Raw genomic sequence first — 17,861 nt, 5'->3', positions numbered from 1 at the left:
TTTTCAAACTTCTGTACCTCTTGCCAGAGGGGAGAAGAGGGAGTGACCGGGGTGAGAGTGGTCATTGATTATGCTGGTGGCCTTGCCGAGACAGCATGAAGTGTAGGTGGACCAGAGAGTTTTCAAAATTAGTTGTGCAGCATTTTAATTTAAACAATTTAATTAAGGGAAGTCATCAGGTGGTTGTAGAACAATAATGCGTACAGGAAAGCTCGAACAATTTTAGTTTGGCCTGGAAACTTGCCGTCTGACGACTTGCCAGGGTTCGGGGGCCTGGGCTGGTGGTGCTGGGCAGTGATTCTCGTACCTTTTTTGTGAACTTTTGTGCTTGACATACCACGTGCCCTTTTGTTCGCAGAGGCCATTTTACTGCTTATTTGTGCTAACTGAATGCAGGCCTGCACTGGGGGTTGGGAATTTGCCAGGTTTTTCTTCACAGTTATCCAGTTGCCAGTGAGGAGGAAAGGAGCATTTTGACAAATGGCAGGAGACCAGAGAGGGGAGCTTCATGATCCAAAATAAAATGTTTTGCCTTTTATTTAGGACATTACTCTGTGGCTTACAGTCAGTGATGCCCAATGATGGTGTGGTCACTGTTAGAGATCCTTGTCCTGTTTGTGGTGATGATTTGGGCTCTTAGTTTAGCTTAGAGATACTGCTTGGAAACATGCTCTTTGGCCCACTCAATCCATGGCGGCCAGGAAGTACCCGTCCACTACTTCTATCCTACACACTGGGGACCGTTTACAAAACCCAGTTAATCTACAAATCTGTGCTTCATTGGCATCTGGGAGGAAACTGGAGCACCCGGAGGAAGATCACAGGAAGAACGCACAAACTCTGTATAGACAGCACCCACAGTCAACATGAAACATTGGTCTCTGGCACTGTGAGGCTGTAGGTCTTCTGCTGTGCCACTGTGCCATCCCTGTTGGATCAATGTAATCCCTTCTGGCAATATGGCACGCTTGTATTTTGCCACATAGTTTGTAATGCAGATTCAACGGGATGGCAGGACTGACATATGATGAAAGAATGGGTCGACTGGGCTTGTATTCACTGGAATTTAGAAGGATGAGAGGTGATCTTATAAAAACATATAATTTCTTTTTTGGGATTGGACAGGCCAGATGCAGGAAATATGTTTCTGATGTTGGGGGAGTCCAGAACCAGGGGTTACAGTTTAAGAATAAGGGGTAGGCCATTTAGGACTGAGATGAGGAAATAAATTTCAGCCAGAGAGTTGTGAATCCGTGGAATTCTCTGCCACAGAAGGCAGTGGAGGCCAATTTACTGGATGTTATCAAGAGAGGGTTAGATTAAGCTCTGAGGGCTAAAGGAATCAAGGGATATGGGGAAAAAGCAGGAACGGGGCACTGATTTTGAATGATCAGCCATGATCAAATTGTATGGTGGTGCTGGCCCGAAGGGCCGAATGGCCTAATCCTGCACCTGTTTTTTAATGTTTCTATGTTTTAACAATAGTGGGTGGTACAGCGATAGATCTGCTGCCTTACAACGCCAGAGATCCACGTTCAATCTTGACTATGAACCATGTGTGCGGAATTTTTACCTTCTCCCTGTGACTGCGTGAGTTTTCTCTGTTTCCTCCCACACTCCAAATTGTACAGGTTGTTGGTTAATTGTCTTTGGTTAAATTGTAAATTGTCCCTAGTGTGTAGGAGAGTGTTAGTCTACGGGGTGATCGCTGGTCAGCATGGACTCGACGGGCTGAAGGGCCTGTTTCAGCGCTGTATCTCTAAAGTCCAAAATAGTTGGCTGCTTAAAGAAGGGGGTGGGGGGGTGGGTGGACTGTTGGATAAATTGAATCTCTTTTGCCAGTATGGCATGCTTGTGTTGTATAAAACCATGAGAGAAATAGATCAGGTAGGTGCCCAGAGTAGCAGAAGTACCAGAGGATATAGGTTTAAGGTGAGGGGGGGATAAATTTAGTGGGAACCTGAGGGGTAACTTTTTCATACAAAGGGTGATGGGTGTATCGAGCAAACTGCCAGATGATTAAGTTGAGGCAGGGACTATTGCAACGTTTAAGAAACATTTCGACAGGCACATGGCTAGGACAGATTTAGAGAGATATATATATGGGCCAAACACAGGTGGGACTAGTATGGATGTGACATGTTCGACATTGTGGGCAGGTTGGGCCGAAGGGCCTGTTTCCACACTGTATGACTATACAGTTTGCAGTGCAGGCAACTTAAATGTGGACAATCTTACAAACAAATAAAACTGCAGATGCTTGACTTAGATATCAAAACGGAAGTGCTCGACTTACCCAGTCAGTCAAGCAGTATCTATGAGAAGAGAAACCAGTTAATGTTTCGAGTCTGTATCATCAGACCTGAGAAAGAGAGAAGGTGAGGTTTCGGGTTGGAACCCTTCTTCAGACCGCATTTAGTAGTTTTGCAGTCCGTGCCGCCCAGCGATCCCCGCACACTAACACTATCCTACACACACTAGGGACAATTTTTACATTTGCCCAGCCAATTAACCTACAAACCTGTACGTCTTTGGAGTGTGGGAGGAAATTGAAGATCTCGGAGAAAACCCACGCAGGTCACGGGGAGAACGTACAAACTCCGTACAGACGGCGCCCGTAGTCAGGATCGAACCTGAGTCTCCAGCGCTGCATTCACTGTAAGGCAGCAACTCTACCGCTGAGCCACCGTGCCGCTTAAACCGAGGCCTCACCTTTATACCCCTCTGCCCCACCTCTCCAGGCCCTCCATTCCGTAGAGCTTTTCTTCCTCCACCTCCATGCCTTTTTCTCGTGAGGAGTCCTCACCACCTAGTGATAATCCCTTCTCCATTCTGAAGAAGGGTTCTGACCTGAAATGTCACCAATCCTTTTTTTCTTCAGAGATGCTGCCTGACCCGCTGAGCTACTCCAACACTTCAAGTCTATCTTTGGCATAAACCAGCATCTGCAATTCCTTCCTGCACAATAGCGGAAGTGTGTTAGTCGCAGTAACTATCTCCTCCGTCAGTTTGCTTCAGACACCCACCACCCTTTGTGTAAAAGATGTACCTCCTCGGCTTCCTATTAAATCTTTCCCCACTCACCTAAAACCTATGGTTCTCGATTTCCCCTACTCTGGGCAAGAGACTCTTTACCCGATCTATTCCTCTCATGATTGTGTACACCTCTATAAGATCACCCTTCATCCTCCTGCGCTCCAAGGAATAGAGACCCAGCCTGCACAACCTCTCCTGAGAGCTCAGGCCCATGAGTCCTGGCAACATCTTCATAAATCTTCTCTGCACCCTTTCCAGCTTGGCTTCCAGCTTCCTAGACTTGGACAAACACACAAAAGTAAATTACACAAAACTTCTGCACTGATTTCTGCAAGACAGTAAAAAGACATTTTTTTTTAAAAAGTGCAAAATACAACTAGAAAATCCATGTCTTTGGTAGTAGTGTGAGAGGTGTTTCTGTAGTAGTCCGTTGCCAAGATCGGATTAGGATTGTACCGGTTGCTTCAAGAACATGGTGGTTGTAGGAAATAGCAATTCCTGAACCTGGTGGCTTTAGGCTTCTGTACCTACTGCCCGATGGCAGGAGCCAAAAGGTGGCATGGCCTGGATGGTGGAGATCCTTGATTGTGGATGCTACCGCCTGGAGGCAGTGACTAATCTAAATGGTCCAGGTGATGGGGTGCGCTTTGCCACACTCTGCAGCCTCTTGCATTCTTGTGCATTGGATTTGCTGTAGCAGGTCACGATGTAACCAGTCTGAACACCTTGTATAGTGCATCACCATCGCCTACGTGATTGCATCTAAATGCTGGACCCAGGACAGGTCATCTGAGATGATAAACGCCCAGGATCAAATGGATATGTTAGCAACATTTAAGATGCATTTCAACAAGACATCTGAACTGGCAGGGATTAAAAGGATACGTTGCATGTGCAGTCAGATGGGATTAGTTTAGACTGGCATCATGGTTGTTGCAGAGTGAGCTGAATGGCCTGTTCTTGTGCTTTTATATGTTCTAGATATGTTTCCCTTGAAGAAGCTTTCTGTCGCTATCAGTGGGTTTCCTGTTGGTCTCTTTCACATGGCCACCCATTCCTTTTCCTGAGCCTCTGACACATAGACCAGCCTTCTTTCTCTCTCTGTCCTGATGAAAGGTCTTTAACATTAACAGGTTGAACATGGTTTCCCTTTCCACAGATGATGCTCGACTGGATGAGTAAGTCGAACATTTCTCTCTTGTTAGTGACGTCTGGTTTTTCAGAGGAAGTGCTGTGTAGGCTCAGACCTGCCAAAGATAATCTTGGTTGCAAGTGAATATATTCTATGAAGTCCGCCTTGGCCTAAGTGATCTCTCGGTTGCCAAACACTTCAACTCCCCCTCCCATATCCATACTGACCTTTCTGTCCTGGGCCACACACAAATTGGAAGAGCAGCACCACATATTTCACTTGGGCAGCTTACAACCCAGCAGTATGAACATTGATTTCTCTCATTTCAAGTAAGGAGCAGGAGCATACCGTCCACCCTGCCTCTCTTACCCCTCCCCACCCTTGTCGTTAAACAAGTTCCACTGTTTGCATCCTTGTTCCCCTATCATTATCACGCCTTCCCCAGTCAACAATGAACCATTATGGACTCAATAGACAATAGGTGCAGGAGGAGGCCATTCGGCCCTTCGAGCCAGCACCGCTATTCAATGTGATCATGGATGATCATTCTCAATCAGTACCCCGTTCCTGCCTTCTCCCCATACCTCCTGACTCCGCTATCCTTAAGAGCTCTATCCAGCTCTCTCTTGAATGCATTCAGAGAATTGGCCTCCACTGCCTTCTGAGGCAGAGAATTCCACAGATTCACAACTCTGACTGAAAAAGTTTTTCCTCATCTCCGTCCTAAATGGCCTACCCCTTATTCTTAAACTGTGGCCCCTTGTTCTGGACTCCCCCAACACTGGGAACATGTTTCCTGCCTCTAACGTGTCCAACCCCTTAATAATCTTATACGTTTCGATAAGATCTCCTCTCATCCTTCTAAATTCCAGTGTTTACAAGCCTAGTCGCTCCAGTCTTTCAACATATGATAGTCCCGCCATTCCGGGAATTAACCTAGTAAACCTACGCTGCACGCCCTCAATAGCAAGAATATCCAACCTCAAATTTGGAGACCAAAACTGCACACAGTACTCCAGGTGCGGTCTCACAAGGGCCCTGTACAACTGCAGAAGGACCTCTTTGCTCCTATACTCAACTCCTCTTGTTATGAAGGCCAACATTCCATTGGCTTTCTTCACTGCCTGCTGTACCTGCATGCTTCCTTTCAGTGACTGTTGCACTAGGACACCCAGATCTCGTTGTACGTCCCCTGTTCCTAACTTGACACCATTCAGATAATACTCTGCCTTCCCATTCTTACCACCAAAGTGGATAACCTCACACTTATCCACATTAAACTGCATCTGTCATGCATCTGCCCACTCACACAACCTGTCCAAGTCACCCTGCAACCTCATAGCATCTTCCTCACAGTTCACACTGTCACCCAGCTTTGTATCATCTGCAAATTTGCTAATACAAAAAGACTCCAGCCTTCCTGTGGTAATCTGTTGCCGGCCCTGATTTGTTTGGGCCTTTTTTAGCCTCCAGTTTCCCCTGACCCCCGCCACCACCACGTATATCTTTCAGTCTAAAGAAGGCTTCTGACCCAAAACTACACCTATTTTTTTTCTCCAGAGAAGCTGCCTGACCCACTGAGTTACTCCAGCATTTTGTGTCTATCTTTGGTATAAACCAGCATCTGCAGCACATTCCTACATACAATATTGTAGTGTTAGCTAGTGCCACATGCACAGAGATTCAGTGGAAAGGTTTTTCAGCATGCTATCCAGTCAAATTATGCCACAAAAGAGCCCAATAGATCCTATCCTAGAACAGGACCCAGAGAGCCTGCACATTCTGGCACCTAATTGCAACTTCCACGTCTGAAACATAGTCCATCGGTACAAAGAAAATGAGAATATTTTCTAAAAATATTTTTTGGGATATTTGCCATTTCACTGGGCCTTATGTACAAACGCAGATGTGATAGTTTGCAAGGCTCTGTGTCCTTCGATTTTTAGCCTGTGTACGAATCTGGTTAATCTTTAAATGGGGCTGGGAGAGGGGAGGCAGGTGTACGGATGGGAGGGGAAAGAGGAAGGAGGGAACTAACTGGAGTTGGAAATGGAAGCTCTGGTTGGCTGAGTGCCTTTCACAACACATTCAAGTAGCTCAAAGTAATGAGTCAGCTGGAGCAAAAACACTGATTTTTATCTTTCGACCGATAAGGGCTGTGTGTTTTTTTGTTGTCTCAGCTCTGCAGGCATAGACCTTTATCAGCATTGTCTGAAGCAAGCATTGAACTTTGCACAAATGGACGCAATATCACAAATGACAACTGAAATGACGGAGTCTCCTCTGTTAATGGCCCAGTGAGCGCAGTTTACCAACCTCCCAGCACTGACTTGGGGGCGTCACAGTGGTGCAGCAATTAGTTTAGAGATACAGCACGGAAACAGGCCAATCGACACCCACTCGGGACAATTTACAATTTCAACTCGCCAATTAGCCTACAAATCTGTACGTCTTTGGAGTGTGGGAGGAAACCGGAACTCCCGGGGAAAACCCACACAGATCACGGTGAGAAGGTACTAACTCCGAACAGACAGCAGCCGTCATTAGGATCGAACCCGTGTCTCTGGCGCTGTAAAGTAGCAACTCTACCACTGTGCCGCCCACTGTTAGTTAGTTCCACTGACTCCCAGCTCCGATGACTGGTTCTATCCTGACCCCCGGCACTGTCCGTGGGAACTGCATGTAGTTTCCCAGTGGCCGCATGGTGTTCACTTTGGGTGCTCTGGTTTGCCCTCATCCACTGGCCTATTGGTCAACTGTCTGCTGTAGATTTCCCCTTGCATATGTGGGTGACAGGAAAAACAAGGGGGCACGCTTTAGTTTTAATATTCGGTTGTTGAGATACGGCATGTAAACAGCCCACCAACTACATCAATGAACCTAAAAAAGGTTCAAAGGTGCTTTTGTTGTTACACTAGACCAAGTGGACCCCGTTGGGCCAATTCCTCGTAGAGGGGGAACAGGGAAGGGGAGAGGGTGTCGTCACTGAGTGAGCTCTGGACTCAAAGCCTCTCCTGTATTGGTGTAGCACCCTCAACCCCCCCCCCCCACTCAATCCCCCTTATCCCCCCCCCTCCTCCCCACACTGACCCACTCCATCCCAGATAGATAGATAGATAGATAGACAGATAGACGGACAGACAGACAGACAGATGGACGGACGGACAATTAAATTATTTGCTTAGAGTCCAGTAAAGTATTGCCATACCGAAGCACATCCCCGATTAGCAAAGTGCACAGAAATAGTCTACTGAGCTGGCATGCAAGAATTGCCATATTTTAGTGGCATTTTCAAAGTCCAGACCATGCTCTTGGTGTAATGAGTTGCACAGTCCAGACCATGCTCTCGGTGTAATGAGTTGCACGGTCCAGGCAAGCCCCAGGTTACCGCGGGCCTCCACCCATTGCCTTCCTTGGACCTGCACATTGTTGGAGTGTGGGAGAAAACCCACACAGTCACAGGGAGAACGTGAAAACTCCACACAGATAGCACCCGTAGTCAGCATCAAACCTGGGTCCCTGGTGCTGTCAGGCAGCAACTCTACCGCTGCGCCGCTGCCTGTGTAGAGTTTGCACTCTCTCCCTGTGACTGTGCAGGTTTCGTCCAGGTGCTCCAGTTTCCTCCCACATCCCGAAGACGTGCATGTTTGTAAGTACGTTCCTCTTGCCACTCCCTCCCCCCCCCCCCCCCCCCCCTCCCCTCTAAATGGCCTATTGGAATGCTGTTTGGATGAAGGGTGTGTTAGCTGCAAGGAGAGTTTGGACAAACGTGGATTATTTTCACTGGAGCGTCAGAGTTTGGGGGACCTTATATAAAAAAAATATGCAATGGTGTGTGGCACCGTTAGGTTAGACGGTCAGATCCTTTATCCCAGGGTGGAAATGTCAAAAACCTGGGGGCATTGCTTTAAAGTGAGAGGGGCAAAGTTTAAAGGAGGTGTGGGGGGCAAGTTGTTTTTCTCTAAAAGGAGGGTGGTGGGGGCCTGGAACGTGCTGCCAGGGTTGATGGTGGAGTCAGATATGACAGTAGCGAGAGGAGGTAAAGTCAAGTCAATTTTATTTGTATAGCACATTTAAAGAACAACCCACGTTGACCAAAGTGCTGTACATCTGATTAGGTACTAAGGAAAAAAAATGAAACATACAGTAGCACGCAAACATAACAGCACATACAAAACAGTTCACAGCGCCACCTCAATGAGCCTCAAACGCTAGGGAGTAGAAATAGGTTTTGAGCCTGAACTTAAAGGAGTGGATGGAGGGGGCAGTTCTGATGGGGAGAGGGATGCTGTTCCACAGTCTAGGAGCTGCAACCGCAAAAGCACGGTCACCCCTGAGCTTAAGCCTAGAGTAGTAGCTATAGGAGTAGATTTAAGAGGCTTTTACAGGTACATGGATATGGAGAGATATGGATGATGTATAGGCAGAGAGGATTAATTTAACCTCGCATTCTGATCGGCATGGACATTGTGGTCCCAAGGGCCTGTTCCTGAGCTGCATTATAACGTAAGTGATTTCATACAAATGTTCTGACGGATAGTCACAAACATTTAATGGTTGGAAAGAGCTTGAACAGGATTTGGGTTTCACAGCAATGTGTTGTTCTGAGGCTGTGGTTAATGTGGGTTATCTTCTCTATGCCCCTGCTGGTATCAGACTTGTTCCATGTTTGATCGCCTGATACTAGTATTGAGAGGTGAGACATTTAATTCCTCAAAACGAGAAAGTTAACAAGTAATTTTGTGGGCATGGTGGGTGCATTTTCAGAAGCGATATTAAACATGCTGAGAAATATTTAATATGGATTTATTATCATATATCATATATATACAGCCGGAAACAGGCCTTTTCGGCCCTCCAAGTCCGTGCCGCCCAGCGATCCCCGTACATTAACACTATCCTACACCCACTAGGGACATTTTTACATTTACCCAGCCAATTAACCTACATACCTGTACGTCTTTGGAGTGTGGGAGGAAACCGAAGATCTCGGAGAAAACCCATGCAGGTCACGGGGAGAACGTACAAACTCCTTACAGTGCAGCACCCGTAGTCAGGATCGAACCTGAGTCTCCGACGCTGCATTCGCTGTAAAGCAGCAACTCTACCGCTGCGCTACCGTGCCGCCTTCAGGACCCTTCAGTTTGGTGTAGAAATATATAATGGAAGCGGGCCTTTGGCTCGCCGAGGCTACACTGAACAACGATCACCCATGCACTAGTTCTATCCTACTCACTCGGGACAATTTTCAGAAGCCAGTTAACCTACAAACCTGCTCGTCTTTGAAATGTGGGAGGAAACCAGAGCACCCGGAGAAACCACACGGTTGCAGGAAGAACGTACAAAATTTGTACAGACAGCACCCGTAGTCGGGATCAAATCCAGTTCCCTGGTGCTGTGAGACAGCAACTCTGCCACTGTGCCACTTAATGTTTAGCTTTATTATTGTCACATCTACCAAAGAACACTGAAACGCTTTGTTTTGCATCCAATGCAAGCAGATCAGTACAATAGATAGAACAAAGGGGAAGATACAGAGAGTGCAGAATATAGTTCTCAGCATTGTAGCGCATGAGCTCCATAGACGAAGTCCAATGTCTACAGTGGGGTAGAGGTGAATCAGACAGTACCCCAGCTTATGGAAAGACAGTTCAGAAACCAGATAACAGAGGGGAAGAAGCTGTTCCTGAGTCTGGTGGTGCGCGCTTTCAAGTTTAACATGGCCTCTCCTCAGCGCTTTCAAGTTTAACATGGCCTCTCCTCAGTTTTATTCCTCTATTTCCTTTCTAACCTTTTCCACTCAGCCCAGTTGCCACCTTATCAGTAGTCAGGTGACCAGAAATTGCCGTTTTTATACAGTCTTTTACTAATCCTGCTGCTGTTTGAGCCAATTTCTCGGGAGCAAGGAGACCCACGTGTTCACCTATTTCTCACAACACCTTCGCTCAGTCCGCGTTAACCAACCTGATCTCCTGGTGGCTGAGCACTTCAACTCCCCCTCCCACTCCCAGTCTGACCTTTCTGTCATGGGCCTCCTCCAGTGCCATAGTGAGGCCCACCGGAAATCGGAGGAACAGCACCTCATATTTCGCTTGGGCAGCTTGCAGCCCAGCGGTATGAACATTGACTTCTCCAACTTTAGATAGTTCCTTTGTCCCTCTCTTCCCCTCCCCCTTCCCAGCTCTCCCTCTATCTTCCTGTCTCCACCTATATCCTTCCTTTGTCCCGCCCCTCCCGACATCAGTCTGAAGAAGGGTCTCGACCAAAAACGTCACCCATTCCTTCTCTCCTGAGATGCTGCCTGACCTGCTGAGTTACTCCAGCATTTTGTGAAATAAACACCTATTTCTCTCGCTACTTTGTCTGGCACAACCATGATAAGTTGGTGCAGGATAAACATTCACATCCTTCCCAACCAGTTGGGATAAGTGACTCGAGTTGAAAGCCTACAGATCTGGTATATTGGAATAAAACCTAGCCAGAAGTATTGATGGCCATAAAAGTAATGAATTGATGTAAAAATCAACAGTTGTGTCACTTGTGAGCCGATAGGAAAGAAGATTTGCCATCACTTGAGTCTCGCCCATCTGTGAACCCAGGGATAACAATGTGTCTTCAAGGCTCAGTACTCGGGGGTAGGGGCTTATTACGAATGGGTATTAAAAGCTGCAGTGCCCAGTTCCCAAAAAATAAATATGCACAGCAAAAAGTACAGAGCTCTTACTCATTAAAGTTCTTGCCGTTTTAAACCTTTCTAGTAATGGAGAGAAACCCCATGGAAACGGGCCACAGGGGACTTTGGTTCACAGAGTCCTTGTCAAACGTCAACCACCCATTTGCACTGGTCCTACATTTTTACATCTCACTCCTCTTCTCCCCTTATCTGTCTCCCTTTTCTCCCCTTTTGTCACCCTTTTCCATCTGTTGTCTTTGTCCACCCTTCTGCCAATCAAAATCCACCCCCTTCATCTGTGTCCACCTATCACTCATCCGGCTTTGAGCCGCCCCCACCTCTCTTCCAGCTTTCTTCACCCCCCCCCCACTACAATCAGTCTGAAGAAGGGTCCCGACCCGAAACGTCGCCTAACCGGAGATGCTGCCTGACCTGCTGAGTTACTCCAGCACTTTGTGTTTTAATCAGTCTCTCCCGTCTCCATCCTACATTTAATCCATGTTTTATTTTTACCCCACTTTTCTCATCAATTTCTCCCTGTCGTTTTGAGATCCAAAATGCTTAAAGGATCTAGACTTTGCTTCCAGAGTGGAACTCTGGATGTTCATGGACGGCCCCTGCGTTTAAACACACAAAAGTTTGTTCTTTTGGTTCTGGGGAATGCGAGGAATTCCATGAAGCAGCTGCTTTGAAGAATTCTTCTGTGCCCTTTTCAAAGCTGTCTGTAAACTCCTCTGGACTCTAAAGCAGGACGTCTTGGGCTTTGGCGGCCTGCGTTAACAACTGAGGAGCTGGCCTGGGAAAGAACACTGGCTCGATCACGAGCTGCTTTTAAAAGAGCACAGCTTGAGGATTGCTTTCAAGTACTGTACTTTGAGCAGCTTTTCCACGTAGAATTGTCGTTTGCCTTCTCCTGGACAAAAACTGAACCCAACCGCTTCCATGGTAAGTTCTCGCTGAAAGTTAGCCGTGCAGACGGGCCACATTTTAAAAGGTGTTCGCTTATGATTTTGATTTTGAAAATCTGAATAGACTGGGTGGCCACTACTTTGTGTGGGACTTTCAGCCTCTGTCTTGAGGGTTTTGCTGTGTGCACTGAGTATTTTCAGTGAATCTGTCCAACTCTTGTATACTTATTTGCACACATTCAGAATGATTGGTTTTTCGCATTGTGTGTTATGATGCAATTGATCCAATTGACCTTACTTTGCAACAGTTGCTTTTACTTCTGCTTACTAAAAACAGAAATGCAAAGTGCTCGGTAGCGCAGCGGTAGAGTTGCTGCTTTACAGCGAATGCAGCGCCGGAGACTCAGGTTCGATCCTGACTACGGGTGCTGCACTTTAAGGAGTTTGTACGTTCTCCCCGTGACCTGCGTGGGTTTTCTCCGAGATCTTCGGTTTCCTCCCACACTCCAAAGACGTACAGGTATGTAGGTTAATTGGCTGGGTAAATGTAAAAAATAAATAAAAAATTGTCCCTAGTGCGTGTAGGATAGTGTTAATGTACGGGGATCGCTGGGCGGCACGGACTTGGTGGGCCGAAAGGGCCTGTTTCCGGCTGTATATATATGATATGATATGATATGATATGATAAATAGATTACGTTCATTACTAAAACTACGTACACGGAGTTGGAAAATAAACCCGACAAAAAAAAAGTCTGTGAATGTTGAACCGTGAATGTTGTGCTATGCTTTTTATTTGGTGCTGGTTAAGGTATTTGTTCTAGCCATGGGGTGTGTGGGGTGTGTATGCAATAAGTTCTGTACGAACTGCAGCAACACAGAGGATCGCTGGTCTAATGCCAGTGAGCATGTGGTTGCACTGATTTATTTCCTGTTACAAAACTTCGAATGTAATGAGCATTCATTTTTATGCAGACACTTCTGCACAAATGCATAGAATCATACATCATGGAAACAGACCCTTCGGTCCAACTTGCCCATACCGACCAACATGCCCCATCTACGCTAGTCCCACCTGCCTGCATTTAGCCCATATCCCTCTAAACCTATCCTATCCATGTACCTGTCTAAATGTTTCTTAAACGTTGTGATGGTCCCTGCCTCAACCTCCTCTGGCAGCACGTTCCATACACCCACCACCCTTTATGTGAAAAAGTTACCCATCAGATTCATATTAAATCTTTCCCCCTTCACCTTAAACCTATGTCCTCTGGTTCTCGATTTCCCCTTCTCTGGGTAGGAGACTCGGTGCGTACACCCGATCTATTCCTCTCATGATTTTGTACACCTCTGTAAGATCACCACTCATCCTCCTGCGCTCCAAGGATTCATGTCCTAACCTGCTCAACCTCTCCCTAGAGCTCAGGCCCTTCTGTCCTGGCAACATCCTCTTAAATCTTCTCTCTACTCTTTCCAGCTTGACAACATCTTTCCGAAAACGGTACCCAAAACTGAACACAATGCTCTAAATGTGGCCTCACCAATGTCTTATATAACCGCAGATTGCATTGAACTGCTAAAAATGAGAACGTGCTTAATTCCAGTACTGCATGGATCATTGTCTAGAATGCTTACTTTCCTAGATTAGGTGACCAAGTAGAAGCCATTGTAATTATGAAAGATTAGCCAGAGAGAAGTTCATATCACTTTTATTGGGGTTGCTAGCGAATGAAGGATTTAAAGCTAGGTGCCTTCAATATAAATATTTGTTGATAAATCTTACTGGGGATAAGGAAAAATGGTATGTAATCAGTGGCAGGCATGCTACCCCACATGGAGGAAACTAGGAGCTTTGCATTTACGCCTTTGAGGGAAAGTGATAACTACATGAGAGAACATGGAAAATGGGAACAGGAATTGGCTAATTGGCCCCTGAGGCCTGCTCCATTATTCATTCCAATCTTGGTTAAATCTCTGTCTGCAAAAAACCTTGTTCCATCCAATCCCCGTATACCTTGATTTTTTTTAAAATGTCAGGTTGATCTACTTCAGCCTTCATAGAAACATAGAAAATTGGTGCAGGAGTAGGCCATTCGGCCCTTCGAGCCTGCACCGCCATTCAATATGATCATGGCTGATCATCCAACTCAGTATCCCGTACCTGCCTTCTCTCCATACCCCCTGATCCCTTTAGCCACAAGGGCCACATCTAACTCCCTCTTAAATACAGCCAATGAACTGGCCTCAACTACCTTCTGTGGCAGAGAATTTCACTGCACCAAGTGACTGAGCATCCAGTAACTCCAACGATACAGAACTCCAAAGGTCCTCATTCATTTGAGCAAAGATATTTCACTTTACTTTAATCTTAAGTGACTGACTCTTTAACCTCGAGTACCTCTTCCTGCTTCCGTTTTGTACCTTCTGCCTGAGGAGAGCAGGGAGAAGAAGCAATGTCCAGGGTGATAAAGGTCCTCGATTTTGTTGGCTACTCTACTCTTCACACTACCTCAGGTAAACCAACAAAAGCAAGGACCCTTCTCACCCTGGCCATTCCCTCTTCTCCCTGCTCCCTCAGGTAGAAGATTTTTTAAAATATATCAAAAAATACTTTATTCCAGTAATAAATAATTACAAAAACATTTTCTTTTCAGAAACTCCATCCGACATTCCCAGAGGTTATACATTCAATGCAGATATTTATTGCCAAATTTACACAGAATCCCTTATTTGGAGGGGCGTCTCCACCACACCCTGCCCCCCATGTCCAGCAGCGGAAGGACCCTAGACCGTGGTCCTCCCCCACAGGGCCTTGGCGTTGGCTGCACCAAGCTTCAGTGCGTCCCTCTGCACGTACTCCTGCAGCGGGTCAGTCGGCAACATTCCCCGACGGACAGCTCGCTCTGCTGGGAGGTCAACAAAGCTCGGGCAGACCAAAGAGCGTCGTTCACCGAGTTGATGACCTTCTAGCAGCACTCGATGTCAGTCTCTGAATGTGTCCTTGGGAACAGTCCGTAGATCACAGAGTCCCAGAGCTGCTCGGAATAAATCATGACAGGGACCCCTGCAAACCTCTCTAGACTCTCTTGGCATATCCACACTCTGTGAAGAGGTGGGCAACCAACTCCTCTCCATAGCAGCCGTCCCGAGGGCAGCGTGCGCTGGTAGTGAGGTTCCGGCGGTGCAGGAAGGATCTGACGGGGGGGGGGGGGGGGTGGGGGGAGTAAAAGCATGTGCCACCAGACTCGTGAACAGCTTCTTCCTTTCTGTTATTAGACTCCTGAACAGTCCTCCTATAAGCTAGGGTGAGGTCCTAATCTTCCAACCGACCTTGGAGATTTTCTCTGGAACTGTAATACTACAATGCCGAAAAGTTATATTCTGCACTCCGGCATTTTTCTCTTTGGTCTATCTGTTGCACTTGTGTATGACTTGGATATGTAGCATTATCTGAGTAAATGAATACTTTATTGTCATATGTGGCAAGTCACAGTGACATTCTTTGCTTCCATGCCCAAGGTATGCATATAGTCGCCACACAAAGGGCGTTTACAAAGTATCCATAGAAACATAGAAAATAGGTGCAGGAGGAGGCCATTCGGCCCGTCGAGCCAGCACCGCAACCAGGTCCCACTTGTTCTTCCCACCCCTCCCCCTCGGCGATTCCCCCCTCACACCGGGACTTCCATTGTTCCATCCCCCGGCAGTGGCGTTCTCACTCCCGTGTGGTCCGTCCTCATCCGTGGGTTGACCTCTCCGTTATCGTGACGCCGAACCAGACCCCAGCTGTGGGCTCCGTCAGCCGAGGGCTCTGTCCTGCGAGGCTCCGGCCTCGGCTTCTCCGCGGGCTCCCCGTCGGCCGCGGGCTCTGGGAAACTCCGTCGGCCGCGGACTTCGACCCACAAGGCTCTGGCCCCGGCTTCTCCACGGCCCGCCAGGGGGCGTTTGCCGCTGCGGCCCGCCAGGATTTAAGTGGTTAGGACACAAACAAAAATGTTAGTATCTCGGTACATGTGATCAATAATTGAAGTTCAAGACTCTTCGTGAGAGGAAACTACTTTTCACCAAATGCCTTATCAGCCCTTCTTGGAGATGTTTTTGTGTTAAACTTTAGTAAGAACTGGATTAAGAAATTGTGAGGGCTAAAAGGGGCCATCAACGATCTTTGGCAAGTCGGATTAAGGAAAATCGTCAGGAATTTTATACATGTATTAGGAGCCTGAAAGGAGTTTGAAAGATTAGCCAGAGAGAAGCTCATCACTTTTATTGGGGAGGGGTTGCTAATGAAGGTTCCAAAGCTAGGTGCCTACAATATAAATTGATTGTTGATAAATCCTACCAGGGATCAGGAAATATTCTGCTGTAATCAGTGTGGGGCATGCTACCACATGAAGGAACCAAGGAGCTTTGCATTCATGCCTTTGAGGGAAAGTCTGATAAGTACATGAGAGAACATGAAAAATGGAAACAGGATTTGGCTATTTGGCCCCTTAGGCCTGCTCAATTATTCATTAAAACCTTGGTTAATTTTCTGCCTGCAAAACATTGTTCCATCCAATCAAGTGCACCTTGATTTTTTTTAAATCTAAGGTCGATCTACTTCAGCCTTCACTGCACCAAGTGACTGAGCATCCAGTAGCTCTAACGATACAGAACTCCAAATGTCCACATTCATTTGAGCAAAGATATTTCACTTCACTTTAATCTTAAGTGACTGACTCCTTAACCTCCAGCACCTCTCAATACAATATATCTTTATTGTCATTGTGCAGGGGTACAACGAGATTGGGGTACTCCCTGCTTCCGTTTTGTACCTTCTGCCTGACGGCAGCGGGGAGAAGAAGCAATGTCCAGGGTGATAAAGGTCCTCAATTTTGTTGGCTACTCTACTCTTCATGCTACCTCCGGTAAACCAACATAAGCAAGGACCCTTCTCACCCTGGCCATTCCCTCTTCTCCCTGCTCCCTCAGGCAGAAGATGCAAAAGCTTGAAAGCTTGTAACACCAGATTCAGAAACAGCTTCTTCCTTTCTGTTATCAGACTTCTGGATGGTCCTTCCGTAAGCGAGGGTGTAGTCCAAATCTTCCAACCTACCTCATTACGGACGTTGGACTTCTTCTCTGGAATTGTAACACTACAAGGCTGAAATACTACACTCTGCATTCTGGTATTTTTCTCTTGGCATCCTCTGTTGTACTAGTGTATGGCTTGATTGTATTCATGTGTAGTTTTAGTCATAAAGTCGTACCGTATGAAAACAGGCCCTTCAGCTCAACTTGCCCACCCTGACCAACATGCCCCATCTACACTAGTCTCACCTGCCTCGCCCTCTAAATCTATCCTATCCATGAACCTGCCCAAATGTATTTTTTTTAACATTTCTTTACACAGTTCTATCTGATTTAATTGGATAGCAAGCAAACAAAAGCGTTTTACTGTGTCTCATTACAAGTGACAATAATAAACCAACACAATTATTTAGTTCTGGATGCTTCTGGAGAGGAAACTACCTTTCAACAAATGCCTCATCAGCCCTTCATAATTTGGTCAAAAATAAATCATACTTGCGAGCATGTTTTTAGCTGTAAGAGCTTAGGGAATTATGAGAGCTAAAAGGGACATTGGTTAGCTGGTCGATCCGGATGGAGGTGACGGCTGGAGGCCCTGCAGCAGCCTGGGGCTCGCCTGGTCTGGCGCTGCTCCAAGAGACAGAGTGCGCGGACCCGACTGGAGTTTACCAATTACGCCAAAACCTGCCGACCGTTGCATTGGTTCTCAGCGGATTATTTTATACGCACTTTGCACTAACCAGGGATTGTGCTGAGGTGGGGCAATACTTTACTGAACTATATGCAAAAAAAGAATTTCACTGTACTTCTATACGTGATAATAAAGAACCATTGAACCAGTAAAAGGGGCCATGAAAAATCTATGGCAATTAGGATTAAGGAGAATCCCAAGTAATTTTCTATGAGCAAGAAAGTAGCTGGGTTAAGGGTATTAGGTTCACTCAAGGACCAAGGGGAGAGGTGTTTTCCTTGAGGCAAAGGAGGTGGTTGCACTCTTTCATTTGTGCTTCACATCAGCATTCACCAAGGAGAAGAAGGATGT

General features: G+C 46.6%; 1 protein-coding gene across 8 annotated transcripts in view; it reads left to right on the top strand.

Annotated features, from left to right (window-relative positions):
• Window positions 1-17,861, top strand: part of LOC144607619 (5'-AMP-activated protein kinase subunit gamma-2) — a 340,164-nt gene that overhangs the window by 58,848 nt on the left and 263,455 nt on the right. The window contains exon 1 of one of the 8 annotated variants that reach the window (XM_078424593.1): window positions 11,768-11,786. The exons of the other annotated variants lie outside the window; for them this stretch is intronic. Within the exon in view, the coding sequence (XP_078280719.1) occupies window positions 11,784-11,786 (3 nt within the window). The 5' untranslated portion in view covers window positions 11,768-11,783. Of the gene's footprint in view, window positions 1-11,767; window positions 11,787-17,861 lie in introns of those variants that run through there. 8 annotated transcript variants of the gene reach the window in all.

The sequence above is a fragment of the Rhinoraja longicauda genome, chromosome 2 (genome assembly GCF_053455715.1).
Source record: "Rhinoraja longicauda isolate Sanriku21f chromosome 2, sRhiLon1.1, whole genome shotgun sequence".
NCBI classification, from domain to species: domain Eukaryota; kingdom Metazoa; phylum Chordata; class Chondrichthyes; order Rajiformes; family Arhynchobatidae; genus Rhinoraja; species Rhinoraja longicauda.
Note: the sequence above shows the minus strand (reverse complement) of the source record. Positions and strands in the feature narration are given on the sequence as shown.